Source organism: Littorina saxatilis, linkage group LG15 (assembly GCF_037325665.1).
Source record: "Littorina saxatilis isolate snail1 linkage group LG15, US_GU_Lsax_2.0, whole genome shotgun sequence".
NCBI classification, from domain to species: domain Eukaryota; kingdom Metazoa; phylum Mollusca; class Gastropoda; order Littorinimorpha; family Littorinidae; genus Littorina; species Littorina saxatilis.
The window spans coordinates 21,179,127-21,196,346 of NC_090259.1; the positions used below are offsets into that span (position 1 = coordinate 21,179,127).

A 17,220-nucleotide genomic window follows, 5' to 3' on the forward strand; every position below is an offset into this window, starting at 1 on the left:
ATTTTTTACTCCAACATGCTCACTGCGGATGTCTTCTTCGACACACTACCATTAGGCTTGTCTTGTCAAAGTATCGAGATACAATCTTGATGATGAGAAACGAGAGATGTTGCATGTGAGTCTTCATGTTTTCCAAGCCCTGAGGCTTTAGCTGTGAGATTGGGATCTTAATCACGGGAAGGGGGGTTCAGACACTAAAGAAAGACTGCACAAAGTTGACTTTGACATATAAACCTCTTGCAGAACCTGGGATTCGAACCCACGCTGATAGCAGCAAACTGGTTATAAAGCCTTCTTTGCTTGGTAACATGTCTGCTACTGTCTAATCTCTTCCTCTCCTTCTATTCCCCCCACCTCTGCATCCACCCTCTCCTTTACCCCCCCCCCCCCCCCCCCCCCTCCCTCTAATGACAAAGAACTCCTGGTATATAACCACAGACAAGGTAAACCAGTTTTGAGAATGGAGGAAACACGAGGGAAGTGAGATGTCTTCTCACCATTAAGTTGAAGGCCATAAAATGAATGGTGTCTATAGACTGATCTTGTATGCAGAGACTCTCACAACCACACAATCACCCACCAGGCATGGGAATTGTTCGCCGAAAGGCAAATTTCCGTCGATTTTTTTTGTTGTTCCGTCGAAAAGGCATAAGTGTCCGCAAAAACAAAAAAAATGGGGGAGGCCAAAATGATTTTGAAAACTGAATTTAATGGCAAACTTAGAGCTCAGATGACACCAAATTGCATAATTTGGGTTCTTTGGAGACTGGCCTTTTTTTACTTTTTTCAATTCCCATGCCTGACCCACAAATACCCATGCGCAAACGAAGGCCAATTTTGTGTGTGTAAGCTGATAGAAGTTCTCAAAATCGGTAGTTATTAACCAGCTTGAGCGAGAAACAGATACACCACCAAAGAAAAAAGTTCAAAATGATTGCGCCCACAAGTTGTAGGCCCTACCACATGATCAGTAGCAAGAAAAGTCCAAAGACCACACACATGTGAGTTGCTGCAAACACATCAAGTTCTACTTCCTCGGTTAGCAATCTTTTCTAGTCTAGCAACAAGCTTCGGCTATTTGTGTCATTTCTACACACCAACATCTAGCCACAAACTTGTCAGTTTTGTTTGGCAGGCCGAGAAAGAAACAAACTTTCACAGCACTAGCTTTTCACTCAGTCAGGAGATCTTTGCATTCAGCCACAATTTTCATTAACATAGCAGTAACTCTCATCATCATTTTACTTGGGATCATCCCAAAGTGTCCCTTCATTGCGGGTGTCTTTTTTTTTTTTTTAACGACAGCTTTATAGACTGAAGGGCAACAGCAACACAATGTCCTTTCCTGGGAGGTGTCCTCTCGTCAGAGGGGCCTTGCATCACATGTACCACTGTACATCAAAGGGAAAACACATCCACGATGACTGTACAATGGTACCTGTGATGAAAGGACACCCTTAGGACCAGCTGAAAGTGTCCCTATATTGCAGGTAAAGAAAGGGACAACTGAAGGTGTTCTTTCACAGGAGATGTGACACCTCTCACCAGAGGGGCCGGACATTAAAGGTACCACTGTACATCGCTGTAAATAAACGTCGATGACAACCGCCCACAATTAATATGACGGAGGGATGATACGAACAGCAGGCAGTTTTGCTAATTGTCAGTAGTTAGGCGGGACGACCTTGGCCTTTTGACCCTTGCCCAGGCTGGGTCTGGATCCGAACCACGACATCTTCCACTCCAGCGTCTGCTTGATCATCTGCTGCTCCTGGTGTGTGAAGTTGAGGAGCACTGCCACTGCTTTGATCAGCTGTACCGCCTGTATGAACACACATGAAGGCAGAGAGTGTGAGGAGTTGCCGGTGTTTCTGATTCACAGTTGTGCACAAAGTAAACGTGTTCAATAAACCCACTCCTCACAAATATAGACAATTGTGAAGACAGACAGACACAGTGGAACCCCCCTTTTAAGACTCCCCCCTTTTTAAGACCCGATTTTCTTAGATGTTTGGAGGTCTTAAAAGGGGGGTTCCACTGTATATAAAGACAGCAACAGACAGACACACATGCACTCTTTTGCATCTCATTCACTATCATTCCATGCTTTCCCTCATTGTTTATTCAGTTATTAGGTTTTATTCTCTCTGCCTCTTGTATGTCACTACATCTCCACAATCTGTGCTATTCTCCTGTCTATATATAGAACAAAAGTGACTAAACCTGTGTCTTCTGTCCAAGTTCTTAAGCCAACTTCTAATAAGCTAGGCCACGGTGTTTAACCAGGGAGGAAGCGATGCAAGGAAAGGTCTATTGGCTGGCACAATGACAGACCCAGTAAACCCACACACACACATTCCTCCTGTCAGCAAATGTGCACTCACCTCAAAAACTTGAGCACCGTGTGTTTCAGATAACCCCACTATGTAACTACCCTACATTCCACCTGTCAGCAAACCTGAACTCACCTCAGCCTCCCTGCTCAGCAAAAACTTGAGCACCACGTGTTTCAGATAACCCCACTAGGTTACTACCCTACATTCCACCTGTCAGCAAACCTGAACTCACCTCAGCCTCCCTGCTCAGCAAAAACTTGAGCACCGTGTGTTTCAGATAACCCCACTATGTAACTACCCTACATTCCACCTGTCAGCAAACCTGAACTCACCTCAGCCTCCCTGCTCAGCATAAACTTGAGCACCACGTGTTTCAGATAACCCCACTATGTAACTACCCTACATTCCACCTGTCAGCAAACCTGAACTCACCTCAGCCTCCCTGCTCAGCAAAAACTTGAGCACCACGTGTTTCAGATAACCCCACTATGTAACTACCCTACATTCCACCTGTCAGCAAACCTGAACTCACCTCAGCCTCCCTACTCAGCATAAACTTGAGCACCATGTGTTTCAGATAACCCCACTATGTAACTACTCCACATTCCTCCTGTCAGCAAACCTGAACTCACCTCAGCCTCCCTGCTCAGCATAAACTTGAGCACCGTGTGTTTCAGATAACCCCACTATGTAACTACCCTACATTCCACCTGTCAGCAAACCTGAACTCACCTCAGCCTCCCTGCTCAGCAAAAACTTGAGCACCACGTGTTTCAGATAACCCCACTATGTAACTACCCTACATTCCACCTGTCAGCAAACCTGAACTCACCTCAGCCTCCCTGCTCAGCAAAAACTTGAGCACCACGTGTTTCAGATAACCCCACTATGTTACTACCCTACATTCCACCTGTCAGCAAACCTGAACTCACCTCAGCCTCCCTGCTCAGCATAAACTTGAGCACCATGTGTTTCAGATAACCCCACTATGTAACTACCCTACATTCCACCTGTCAGCAAACCTGAACTCACCTCAGCCTCCCTGCTCAGCAAAAACTTGAGCACCACGTGTTTCAGATAACCCCACTATGTAACTACCCTACATTCCACTTGTCAGCAAACCTGAACTCACCTCAGCCTCCCTGCTCAGCATAAACTTGAGCACCACGTGTTTCAGATAACCCCACTATGTAACTACCCTACATTCCACCTGTCAGCAAACCTGAACTCACCTCAGCCTCCCTGCTCAGCAAAAACTTGAGCACCACGTGTTTCAGATAACCCCACTATGTAACTACCCTACATTCCACCTGTCAGCAAACCTGAACTCACCTCAGCCTCCCTGCTCAGCATAAACTTGAGCACCACGTGTTTCAGATACTGAAAGTTGACGTCTTGCTCCAGGTCTCTGCGCACCACCACGCCTCTTTCGTGGGACACCTGAACATAATGCACAGTTAGGACAATTATTTTTGAAATTGTTAGGCATAAAGGTGTCATAGGTACAGAGTACAATACACTGGTCGTGTGAACACAATGTAACACAAGTAAACACAGTGACAAAGAGCTGGGTTCAGGGAGGATATGAGAGTGAAATACACATACTCTCACAGTCACATCTCTCTCTCTTTAGGTCTAATCTTTTAGTGTGTGTGTGGTGTGTGTGTGTGTGGTGTGGTGTGAGTGTGTGTGTGTGGTACTGTGTTCGAACACAGATTGTAAGAAAAGGCCAAGCCTTAAATCTTTATCCTTGTCTAATAAAGTTCAGTTCAGTTCAGTTCTCTCACTCACCCACTATCTCTCTCTCATGTACACATCCCTATACGCACACACAGCACAGACGCTACAGTCCCCCCTCCCCAAAACCCCATCCAATTAGCCTCCTCATCTACACCCCCCACCCCCAATCACAAGCCTTCACCCCCATCCACACACACATCCTTTCCCCAAACATTACACAACAGCATCCCACTCACCCACCCTTCCCCCCCCCCCCCCCCCCCGACATCATCCATCCCCTTACACAAGCAGACCTGCATGACTGACGTAAGGGTCATCGGCTTCACAGCTGCGGTCGCTGAAGACGACGTCACCGACGAAGACACGGGTAACACCGCAGACCCAAAACTTGACATGTTGTGGTGCGTAGACTGGGGGGGCTGGGGGGAGACCGACCTCGGGGGGACAGCCTGGCGAGGGGGGAACTTGCGGTTGGTGGAGGGGGAGGGAACGTTGTTGTCATCGCTGGCGTCGTCGTTGGGCAACGCCTGCACTTTGAGTTCTCGCTGCAAGGTCTGGCGTAAGTCTTTCACCGTCTGTTCCTGCTTCTTCAATGTCTGCGCAAGGAGAAAGGAGACGAGACGATCAGCAAAAACAACACATAACCATCATAGATCTACTCGTTGACTCTCTCATTCCCTCGATCTTCTTCTTCTTCTGCGTTCGACGGTTGTGTCTAGGGTATTCCCTCGATCCATCCCTGACACTTATTTCCCTGACAACCCACCCCTCTCCCCCCACCCCCATATTTGGGTGAGAGATGGCACAAAATGTTAAGTCCAAAATCGTTTGTAGATGTGTTGTTGGGTTCTTAGCATTTGTAGGTGATTTGAGGACCATAGAACCACTGTGTATTCTTTATTTTGTCAACATCATCCTTGTATTTGCAATAAAGTGATGATTTTCAAAGTGAGTAATGGTTTGGTTTTTTAAATCTGAAAATCTGCTGAATTACCCCTAGAGATTCACCCCCCCCCCCCCCCCCCCCCCCCATACAATGGTCAATGCACATTTCCATAACAACCATCCGTCTATAAAGACCACTTTTGGGTGGTCGTTATAGACACGTTCCACTGTATCAGCAAAAATAGAACTATCAGTACCACTCTATCCTGACGCAGGGCATAATCAAATGTATGAAAATCACTGACCCGTGTCTTGTCCGCAAGCTGGTCCTGCAGGCCACGGATGGTCAATTCCAGCTGGTCAGTGGAGCCCATGGCTGCATTCAGTGATTCCAACTCTTGAACCTGCCACACGTCAACAGAAATTGCAGCATGGTGACATTGAATATTATTGTTGACTTCAACATACTTTGTTGGTAAAGTTTCAACTTCTTCTTCTTCTTCTGCGTTCGTGGGCTGAAACTCCCACGTACACTCGTGTTTTGCACGAGTGGAATTTTACGTGTATGACCGTTTTTACCCCGCCATTTAGGCAGCCATACGCCGCTTTCGGAGGAAGCATGCTGGGTATGTTTGTGTTTCTATAACCCACCGAACTCTGACATGGATTACAGGATCTTTTTCGTGCGCACTTGGTCTTGTGCTTGCATGTACACACGGGGGTGTTCGGACACCGAGGAGAGTCTGCACACAAAGTTGACTCTGAGAAATAAATCTCTCGCCGAACGCAGGGACGAACTCACGCTGACAGCGGCCCACTGAATACAAATCCAGCGCGCTACCGATTGAGCTACATCCCCGCCCCTTTAAAGTTTCAACCATGGAAGACAATTTCATTCACACTTGGTTATACAACGAATTATGAAGTCTTTTGTATTCTAATCAGAATGTTTCGTTTTCTAATCAGCATCAGATGTACTTTATTTCCAGTAACAATTATAATTTATCAGAATTGAAATAGCCCAATTTAGCCCCGTGTGAGGTTGATGCTCTAACTGAGTGAATACCAAACAGTTGCTCTTCTTTAAGTATGCGATGTCACTTCCACTGGGTTAATTTGGGACTATGCCAAATAAATCAACACAAGAAGAGAAGAAATAAGAATGTCCTCAAAACAAAACAAATTGGGTGACCACGAACTAAAACCGTTATCTACCACTGCAAGTCTACCTGTCAAAGTCTCTCAGAAATTCTGCAGCAGCTTGGGAAAGGGACATACCCCACATTGTTGTTGTCGTTTGTTTTGATGGGTTTGAATATTACGCATTCACAAAATTGTCCGACACTTTAACTTACTATGTTGTCTCTAAGAGCACATTTATAGGTTTCTTCTTCTTCAGCGTTCCAGAATGTTCTGGTTACGTGTGAGCTCGTTTGCCCATTTGGGTTCCCCACACTATACTCTGAGAGCATAGTCAGCTCACTCCGCTTTCATTGAGTAGGCATGCTGGGTATTTTTGTGTTTCCATAACCCACCGAACTCTGACATGGATTACAGGATCTTTTCCGTGCACACTTGGTCTTGTGCTTGCGTGTACACACGAAGGGGGTTAAGTCACTAGCAGGTCTGCACATAAGTTGACCTGGGAGATCGGAAAAATCTCCATTCTTAACCCACCAGGCGGCAGCGACCGGGATTCGAACTCACGACCTCCCGATTAGGAGGCCGCATCTTACCACCACACCACTACGCCCGTCATTTTAGGTTTAACTTGGTGTGCTCCTTTGTTGTATAAAAGATTCAATGTCTTTGTAATGAAAAACACACCAAGATTTGTAGGTTATAGGAACGTTTAATTATTGACAAAAGAAAACGTTATATTTACAATAATTTTTGTCGACTCGATGGTCTTTTAAGGACACAGACAGACAAACACTTATGATACACATAATGAACTTATCTCAAAATCGTCGATGAAACTCGTTTGCAAAATGCAGGCGAGGGAATGATCAATCTATGATAAATTTTTAATTTTAGGCTTTGTAAAACATGAATGTGAATAAAACAATGTTTTAAACCAAGAGGACATACGTGCAGGTGACAGCTGTCCCTGAGTAAAAAAAGAAGAAGACGTTTACCTGTGTTTGAAGCCCTTCTATCCTGTCTTGTAGCTGTGTGATAGAGTCTTGCTGGCCCTGTATCGTCTGGTCTCGGTCGGTGAGCTGCGACTCAGCGTCTGACCGCTGCTCGCTCACCCGTTGCTGGAGGGCGGTCAGCTGTTGCGACAGCTGAGCGTTACGCACCATCAACTCTCCCTTCTCTGTCAGACAGGAAACAAATACAATGCAACCCCCCTTTTCACACACCCCAATTTAAAGGTCCTTGTCTACATTTTTATACCCAAATCGCCATTTGACCATTAAAGGTCCTTGTCTACATTTTTATACCCAAATCGCCATTTGACCATTAAAATATCAACAATACACCCCCTTTCGATCAGGAAAGACGAAGCCAGTGTAGCCGTTTGAAAATTCATTGTAGTATTCCAGCGTAGGACTCATAGTAGGATATCCTTATTTGGAAAATGCCAAGCGCAAAACTCCTCTCAAATCCCGTGCATTTCGTGCGTTTAAAAAAAAAAAGCGTGGACAGAGCTCCAGTGTCAAACTGTTGCTGCACTTGCTTGGGCGTGGTTATAAGCACAGTGACATGAATTTGATTGGTCAGTATTTTTAGGCAAAGCACATGTTCTCAGCAAACAGAAAACAAAATATTGGAAGCGTGAGTCACGCTACCCAAAAATAAAATCTTTTTTTACATATATTTTTTTTCCTATAACTTTTTTCCTCATTGTTCATTCATCATTTGACATAATTTTGTATCGAAATCTAACCATAAGATTATTGAAAAAAAGCAAAAATGTAGACGACCACCTTTAAGACTTTCCCCTTTTTAAGACCTTGATTTTTTAAGATTTTTGTGTTCATGACCTCTGTAACTTTACCCTCATTTTTAGACTCCCTCCTTTCAAAGACCTTGATTTTTTAAGATCTTTGTGTTCATGACCTCTGTAACTTTACCCCCATTTTTAGACTGTCCCCTTTTAAAGACCTTGATTTTTTTAAGATTTTTGTGTTCATGACGTCTGTAACTTTACCCCCATTTTTAGACTCCCTTCTTTCAAAGACCTTGATTTTTTAAGATTTTTGTGTTCATGACCTCTGTAACTTTACCCCCATTTTTAGACTCCCTTCTTTCAAAGACCTTGATTTTTTAAGATTTTTGCGTTCATGACCTCTGTAACTTTACCCCATTTTTAGACTGTCCCCTTTCAAAGACCTTGATTTTTTAAGATTTTTGTGTTCATGACCTCTGTAACTTTACCCCCATTTTTAGACTCCCTCCTTTCAAAGACCTTGATTTTTTAAGATTTTTGTGTTCACGACCTCTGTAACTTTACCCCCATTATTAGAAATTCCCCTTTCAAAGACCTTGATTTTTTAAAGATTTTTGTGTTCATGACTTCTGTAACTTTACCCCCATTTTTAGACTTTCCCCATTCAAAGACCTTGATTTTTTAAGATTTTTGTGTTCATGACCTCTGTAACTTTACCCCCATGTTTAGACTCCCTCCTTTCAAAGACCTTGATTTTTTAAGATTTTTGTGTTCATGACCTGTTATGTTATGTTATATGAAGTCTTATATCGCGCGCGTATCTCCAGACTCAGACTCAAGGCGCAGGGATCTATTTATGCCGTGTGAGATGGAATTTTTTACACAATACATCACGCATTCACATCGACCAGCAGATCGCAGCCATTTCGGCGCATATCCTACTTTTCACGGCCTATTATTCCAAGTCACACGGGTATTTTGGTGGACATTTTTTATCTATGCCTATACAATTTTGCCAGGAAAGACCCTTTTGTCAATCGTGGGATCTTTAACGTGCACACCCCAATGTAGTGTACACGAAGGGACCTCGGTTTTTCGTCTCATCCGAAAGACTAGCACTTGAACCCACCACCTAGGTTAGGAAAGGGGGGAGAAAATTGCTAACGCCCTGACCCAGGGTCGAACTCGCAACCTCTCGCTTCCGAGCGCAAGTGCGTTACCACTCGGCCACCCTGTCCTCTGTAACCTTACCCCCATTTTTAGACTCCATCCTTTCAAAGACCTGATTTGCTCTGATTTTTAGAGGTCTTAAAAGGGGGGTTCCACTGTAGTGTGAGGGGGATGATCTACTTTTTCGTTCTTGTTTTTCTCTGCTTGATTCTTCTGCCTGAATTCACTTTTGTCACCCAGAATTAAAATCTCATAATTCTACTTTTGCAACAATTGATATTAAAATTTGTCATGCAGTTTTTGGCTCACGTAAGTGTAGCCTATGCTTTGTCTGTCTGTGCGTGCGTGCGTGCGTGCGTGCGTATGTATGTATGTATGTATGTATGTATGTATGTATGTATGTATGTATGTATGTATGTATGTATGTATGTATGTATGTATGTATGTATGTATGTATGTATGTATGTATGTATGTATGTATGTATGTATGTATGTATGTATGTATGTATGTATGTATGTATGTATGTATGTATGTATGTATGTATGTATGTATGTATGTATGTATGTATGTATGTATGTATGTATGTATGTATGTATGTATGTATGTATGTATGTATGTATGTATGTATGTATGTATGTATGTATGTATGTATGTATGTATGTATGTATGTATGTATGTATGTATGTATGTATGTATGTATGTATGTATGTATGTATGTATGTATGTATGTATGTATGTATGTATGTATGTATGTATGTATGTATGTATGTATGTATGTATGTATGTATGTATGTATGTATGTATGTATGTATGTATGTATGTATGTATGTATGTATGTATGTATGTATGTATGTATGTATGTATGTATGTATGTATGTATGTATGTATGTATGTATGTATGTATGTATGTATGTATGTATGTATGTATGTATGTATGTATGTATGTATGTATGTATGTATGTATGTATGTATGTATGTATGTATGTATGTATGTATGTATGTATGTATGTATGTATGTATGTATGTATGTATGTATGTATGTATGTATGTATGTATGTATGTATGTATGTATGTATGTATGTATGTATGTATGTATGTATGTATGTATGTATGTATGTATGTATGTATGTATGTATGTATGTATGTATGTATGTATGTATGTATGTATGTATGTATGTATGTATGTATGTATGTATGTATGTATGTATGTATGTATGTATGTATGTATGTATGTATGTATGTATGTATGTATGTATGTATGTATGTATGTATGTATGTATGTATGTATGTATGTATGTATGTATGTATGTATGTATGTATGTATGTATGTATGTATGTATGTATGTATGTATGTATGTATGTATGTATGTATGTATGTATGTATGTATGTATGTATGTATGTATGTATGTATGTATGTATGTATGTATGTATGTATGTATGTATGTATGTATGTATGTATGTATGTATGTATGTATGTATGTATGTATGTATGTATGTATGTATGTATGTATGTATGTATGTATGTATGTATGTATGTATGTATGTATGTATGTATGTATGTATGTATGTATGTATGTATGTATGTATGTATGTATGTATGTATGTATGTATGTATGTATGTATGTATGTATGTATGTATGTATGTATGTATGTATGTATGTATGTATGTATGTATGTATGTATGTATGTATGTATGTATGTATGTATGTATGTATGTATGTATGTATGTATGTATGTATGTATGTATGTATGTATGTATGTATGTATGTATGTATGTATGTATGTATGTATGTATGTATGTATGTATGTATGTATGTATGTATGTATGTATGTATGTATGTCTGTGGTAGAAACTTTAACATTTCCGAGTCTATGGATTACGTCAGTCTCGGTCAAAAGTGTTCGACGTGTGTGATAGAAACTATTTGAAGACGTCACATTATGACGTAAGAGGGTTAGACGTCACGCAAAGGAATTACTGAAAGTCTCGGTCATTGTTATTGTGAGCGGGCCGAGACTTCTTGGCAGATCCAGGGTCTCGCTTTCTTGCATAGTTTCACCTATGCTTACTCTCTCTCTGTGTGTGTGTGTGTGTGTATGTGTGTGTGTGTGTGTGTGTGTGTGTGTGTGTGTGTGTGTGTGTGTGTGTGTGTGTGTGTGTGTGTGTGTGTGTGTGTGTGTGTGTGTGTGTGTGTGTGTGTGTGTGTGTGTGTGTGTGTGTGTGTGTGTGTGTGTGTGTGTGTGTGTGTGTGTGTGTGTGTGTGTGTGTGTGTGTGTGTGTGTGTGTGTGTGTGTGTGTGTGTGTGTGTGTGTGTGTGTGTGTGTGTGTGTGTGTGTGTGTGTGTGTGTGTGTGTGTGTGTGTGTGTGTGTGTGTGTGTGTGTGTGTGTGTGTGTGTGTGTGTGTGTGTGTGTGTGTGTGTGTGTGTGTGTGTGTGTGTGTGTGTGTGTGTGTGTGTGTGTGTGTGTGTGTGTGTGTGTGTGTGTGTGTGTGTGTGTGTGTGTGTGTGTGTGTGTGTGTGTGTGTGTGTGTGTGTGTGTGTGTGTGTGTGTGTGTGTGTGTGTGTGTGTGTGTGTGTGTGTGTGTGTGTGTGTGTGTGTGTGTGTGTGTGTGTGTGTGTGTGTGTGTGTGTGTGTGTGTGTGTGTGTGTGTGTGTGTGTGTGTGTGTGTGTGTGTGTGTGTGTGTGTGTGTGTGTGTGTGTGTGTGTGTGTGTGTGTGTGTGTGTGTGTGTGTGTGTGTGTGTGTGTGTGTGTGTGTGTGTGTGTGTGTGTGTGTGTGTGTGTGTGTGTGTGTGTGTGTGTGTGTGTGTGTGTGTGTGTGTGTGTGTGTGTGTGTGTGTGTGTGTGTGTGTGTGTGTGTGTGTGTGTGTGTGTGTGTGTGTGTGTGTGTGTGTGTGTGTGTGTGTGTGTGTGTGTGTGTGTGTGTGTGTGTGTGTGTGTGTGTGTGTGTGTGTGTGTGTGTGTGTGTGTGTGTGTGTGTGTGTGTGTGTGTGTGTGTGTGTGTGTGTGTGTGTGTGTGTGTGTGTGTGTGTGTGTGTGTGTGTGTGTGTGTGTGTGTGTGTGTGTGTGTGTGTGTGTGTGACGGAGTGATTGAGTTTGTGTTACTGTTTGTCGATTTCTTACGTGAGCCTTGAAGGCTTCGCCTCTTGTTTTCTTGGCCCTCCTGGATCTAGTCAGGAGGGAGACCTTTGGCTGCCAAATGTATTTCTGAGGAGTGATTCTACTGGACCTTTTCCTTTAAGTGTACATTCCTCTACAAAGACTTACTTGTGTCAAGAAAACCAGTGAACCATTTTCTACAAACAAGCATTCTTTCATACATCTACTCATTGACTCTCATCCCTCACTCCATTCCCGAAAGACACCCCCCTACTATATCTCTCCTTTTTCATGCATCCAACCCCTACTTCCTGTTCAGTATCCAGGGCCGAGATGCACGAACTGAGAGTGGGTGCCACCCAAACGGGAGAGAACAAACTGCGATGTCTGATTCGTTGACCTCACAACATATCTCAATTTCAATGAATCAAACACTGCGGCTGGCTCCCACCTGGTCGGTAACTTTCTCACGCAGCTCGGCCCGGACTCCTCACTCTATCCTGCCCTCTCTTCTATCCCTACACTCCTTCCACTGACCTTGGTCGGTATGGTTGAACTGTCGTCGAGCTGAGCTCAGATCCGTCTTGTGAGCGCCCACCTCTGCCTGCAGTTCTTCCACTCTTTTCTCCAACTCTGTGACCTGGATGAAGAATAATGCAATATATACAGTGGAACCCCACTTTAAAGACCCCGCAATTTGAGACTCCCTCCCTTTTAAGAGACTGTTTTTCCAGATTTTCTGTTCATTACCTCTGGACATTTACCCCCATTTGTTTGTTTGTTTGTTCGTTCACAGGCTGAAACTCCCACGGCTTTTACGTGTATGACCGTTTTTACCCCGCCATTTAGGCAGCCATACGCCGCTTTCGGAGGAAGCATGCCGGGTATTTTCGTGTTTCTATAACCCACCGAACTCTGACATGGATTACAGGATCTTTTTCGTGCGCACTTTGTCTTGTGCTTGCGTGTACACACGGGGGGTGTTCGGACACCGAGGAGAGTCTGCACACAAAGTTGACTCTGAGAAAAAATCTCTCGCTGAACGTGGGGACGAACTCACGCTGACAGCGGCCAACTGGATACAAATCCAGCACGCTACCGACTGAGCTACATCCCCGCCCTTTACCCCCATTTTAAAACTCCCTCTTTTTTTATGAGCCTTTTTTTCTCCAGATTTTCTGTTCATAACCTGTGTAAATGTACCCCCATTTTAAGACTCCCTTCTTCCTAAGACCTTGTTTGTTTGTTTGTTTGCTTAACGACCAGCCGACCACGAAGGGCCATATCAGGGCGGTGCTGCTTTGACATTTAACGTGCGCCACACACAAGACAGAAGTCGCAGCACAGGCTTCATGTCTCACCCAGTCACATTATTCTGACACCGGACCAACCAGTCCTAGCACTAACCCCATAATGCCAGACGCCAGGCGGAGCAGCCACTAGATTGCCAATTTTAAATAATCTTATGTATGACCCGGCCGGGGTTCGAACCCACGACCTCCCGATCACGGGGCAGACGCCTTACCACTAGGCCAACCGTGCCGGTTCCTAAGACCTCATTTTCTCGGATTGTTTAGGGTTATAAAAAGGGGGGGTTCCCCTGTACACTTAAAGCTCAATATTTAAGGCACTGAAGCCAACTTTCCCAGATAAATCATCCATGAAGAAAATATTCCCAGTTTTTTTTTTTAGAGCTAGCTTCAAAATCGCATAACACGAGTTTTCAAAATCTTTCCTTGACACAGGAACAATCCTGTGAACATTTTGTGTGTAACAGATCTATTCACTCTCCTATCAAAGAAATGCAGAAGCACAAAGATTCTGTGACTTTTTTTCTAACTGCCAAACAGTCAAACTCACACACAGAAATATGGACACACTCAGACAGACACACTTACCTTCAGCCCTTGTCCATCAGAGGACTGGTTTCTGGCTTTCAGTTCTTCCCGTAACCGTGACAACTCTTCCTGCTGGGTGGACACTTTGCTCTGTTGCAAAAAAAACACGACTGTCACAGCCTTGTCAAAATTTACCAGCCAAAGTACAAAAAACACGTTTGTGAGTGAGTGTATCCGTTTGCATGTACCTGCGTGTGTTAATGCAGTGTGCAGGTGTGCCTGCGTGTGAGCATGCGTTTATTCATACACATGTCTGCCCGTGCCTTACCTCTAATTCAGCACATCGAGCCTCTGCAGCTTTTAGCGTCTGTTCGTGATGCAGCTCTCTCTCCATGGACTCTTCGTTCTGCCGCTTCTCCTGTTCCTGTTCACACACATCAAAAGGGACGACTTCACGTGAGAGCAAAGCAAAATTGCAATCAACAACTTACACAACCAGAGAGGCATCACATGAGTATCAGAGTAAAGGCTGATGAAGAAGTTACTAACTGACCTTTGACTATGAACGAATACCAATACTTTACTACTACTGTAGTACCAACTTTTACCAAGAATTTTGCACTCGCACATGCATATACACATCCCCGTATCCTGGCACAAACACATGCATAAATTCATGAAATTTCTCATTTCAAATAAGTCTCCTTTGTAAGCATATCTTACCAGGCATATTAAAATGTTTAGACAGTGACAGCATTTGCAAAAACAAAACAAAATAGAATGTCAAACAGCATTTTGAAGACACTGTTTGAAGTGCACACCAGCCTTCCCTCATTAAACAAGCGTTTCCTCACCAACTGATTTCTCAAGTCATCATGCTCCGCTTGCCGAGCCGTCTGGAGTTCTGTCAGCTGAACTTCTAACGAGGTGATCTTTGATCTCAGCTGTGTCTCCATATCCACACAAGCCAGTCGAGCGTGACTCAGTTGTGATTCCAGCTCTCTCACCTGCAATCAAATTAATCAAATTCTGTTAATTTTTGCACAGTATTTTTTTGTAATAGAAAAAAAAAATTCAAGTCAATGATTAATTTCCTTTTCTTGACCCAAACCTGACCCCATTGTGACCTACAAATGTGACAAAGGTCAACCGGTCTTGGGTTATATAAAAAAAATCATGTCAGCTTTGATAACATCCAACAAAACCTGATTGTTAAAGTTCTTTGTTCACAGACAGATGGATAGCCGCCCGGCCGTGACTAACTGATTACTCGGGTGAGTCAAAAGTTGCGGCACAGTCGTGTCGTGGCATGAGTGGTCAGAAATATGATCTACAGTTTTCTTATTCTTCTTCTGTGTTCATGGGCTAAAACTCCCACATGGACTCGTGTTTTTTGCATGAGTGGGATTTTACGTGTATGACAGTTTTACCCCGCTGATGCCATACATTGATTTCGAGGGATGCATGTTTTGTAGTTTTATGTTTCCATAACCCACCGAACTCTGACATGGATTACAGTATTTTTTCCTGCGCACTTGGTCCAGTGCTTGCATGTACAAACGAAAAGGAAAAAGGCACTAGCAGGTCTGCGCATAAGTTGACCTGGTAGATCAGAAAAATCCCCACCCCTAACCTACCAGGCGCGGCCAAGATTCGAACACGCAACCTTACGCACAGGAGGCCGGCGTCTTATCCTTCAGGCATGCACCCCGTCTACGTGGGTGGGACTGAAAAATGTCATGAATCCTGAAACCGAACAAAACAAAACAAACACACAAAAAAGACAAAAAAAGAAAGGCCACAATCGAATCCGGATTTCCGGCATATACCGGAAGAATCCCACCCATGCGTCTATTCCACACTTTAGCTGACCTGATGTTCATGATGCGTGTCCTTGCCACTGGCCAGTTCGTAATTCTCCAGTGCGCGCTTCTCTGCATCCTCCAGCTGCCGACGAAGATCTTCAATCTGAAAACAAAAAAATTGAAATACATGATGGAGATTTGTACGTGCAGTAAACAACCCCTAACAACCCTCTTTAGATTGACACCTGCCGTTGTCCAACCAACTTTCTTGAAAGAGATACCTCCTGCACTATAACTGACCTCTGAATAGCATCACCCCCTTGGAGTCATTTGGAGACAATAGCAAGATCTAGATCAGCACTTTTCAGGACGTGTACAGGTAACGTCATCAAATCTAGATTTTACGTCAAGCATTTGCCAAGATCTGCAGTCTTGGTGGGAGCAAGACAACGTATGCATTTGGAACATTGGAGAAAAAAGTGAGTCACGGGTGACGCAATATCTACACGTACACATACAGTTCTTTGCTACACGTTCCACCATCCAGAACACTGTAAAAAATCATTGTCTCGCTTGGGTCTTCCAAACAAGCTTTGGATAATTTGTCAGATAAGTTTATTTTCTGTATCATAAGTGTTCGTCTGTATGTCGCCTTAAAAGACCGCTGGGTGGAAGATCAGTGACCGTAACGTTTTGTTTTGTCACAGTTACACGTTCCTACAACATACCTTTCTTGGTTGTTTTTTTACCCCCTGGGAGGTTTTACTGTATTTCTTTAGTTTGATGTGCTGGGATGTGAATACAGAGGTACCTGTGATGAAAGAACACCCTCGGGACCTAGCACCAATGTTCCCACACTGCAGGAGACCCTCCCACTTCCCCCCCCCCCCCCCCCTCCAATGTGAAAGTTTGACCTTGGATTTCAAAATAAGTCCAGATATTCTTCTGACTTTGTGTTCACCTTTTGAGACAAGTGATAATGTTGATTATTTTTCTGTACATATTCAAACTAATTTTGATGAATTTTTTCAGTACATTTGTATGTTTGGATGTGCTTGATTTGAGTGCATGTCTTTTTTAACCGCAATATCAGGGTGAATTCCCGTCCTAGGGCAATAATTTAATATGCGATATTCCATGTCTAACAATGCTCAAACTCCACTTGTACCTGTTTGTGAAAGTTGTCACGCATGGAGTCGGCTGCTCGCTGATTGCTTGCAAGTTCTTCGCTATCCTCCATTATCTTGGTGTTGAGGTGAGAGATCTGCCAATGTCAAGAAAGAGAACTGTATTCGTTATTTCTGCTCTGTGCTGGACAAGACAAAATCTCTTGGGAAAAACTTTCAGAGGCAAAACCTCCGTTAACAGAACACACTTTTTCCCCGAAATCGGCGTATGCTGCCTGAATGGCGGGGCAAAAACGGTCATACACGTAAAAACCCACTCATGA

The 17,220-nt window shown here is 43.1% G+C and overlaps 1 protein-coding gene across 4 annotated transcripts in view; it reads right to left on the reverse strand.

The window, feature by feature from the left end:
* Positions 1-1,487: 1,487 nt before the first annotated feature.
* The window catches only part of LOC138948803 (golgin subfamily A member 1-like), a 35,410-nt gene continuing 19,677 nt past the window's right edge, over positions 1,488-17,220 (reverse strand). For all 4 annotated transcript variants that reach the window (XM_070320427.1, XM_070320426.1, XM_070320425.1 and 1 more), the window contains 11 exons: positions 16,939-17,034; positions 15,838-15,933; positions 14,820-14,972; positions 14,294-14,389; positions 14,026-14,115; positions 12,665-12,767; positions 7,100-7,281; positions 5,267-5,365; positions 4,370-4,672; positions 3,669-3,776; positions 1,488-1,822 (listed from right to left, as the gene is read on the reverse strand). In XM_070320427.1, coding sequence (XP_070176528.1) covers positions 1,664-1,822; positions 3,669-3,776; positions 4,370-4,672; positions 5,267-5,365; positions 7,100-7,281; positions 12,665-12,767; positions 14,026-14,115; positions 14,294-14,389; positions 14,820-14,972; positions 15,838-15,933; positions 16,939-17,034 — 1,485 coding nt within the window. In that variant the 3' untranslated portion in view covers positions 1,488-1,663. The remainder of the gene's footprint in view (positions 1,823-3,668; positions 3,777-4,369; positions 4,673-5,266; positions 5,366-7,099; positions 7,282-12,664; positions 12,768-14,025; positions 14,116-14,293; positions 14,390-14,819; positions 14,973-15,837; positions 15,934-16,938; positions 17,035-17,220) is intronic.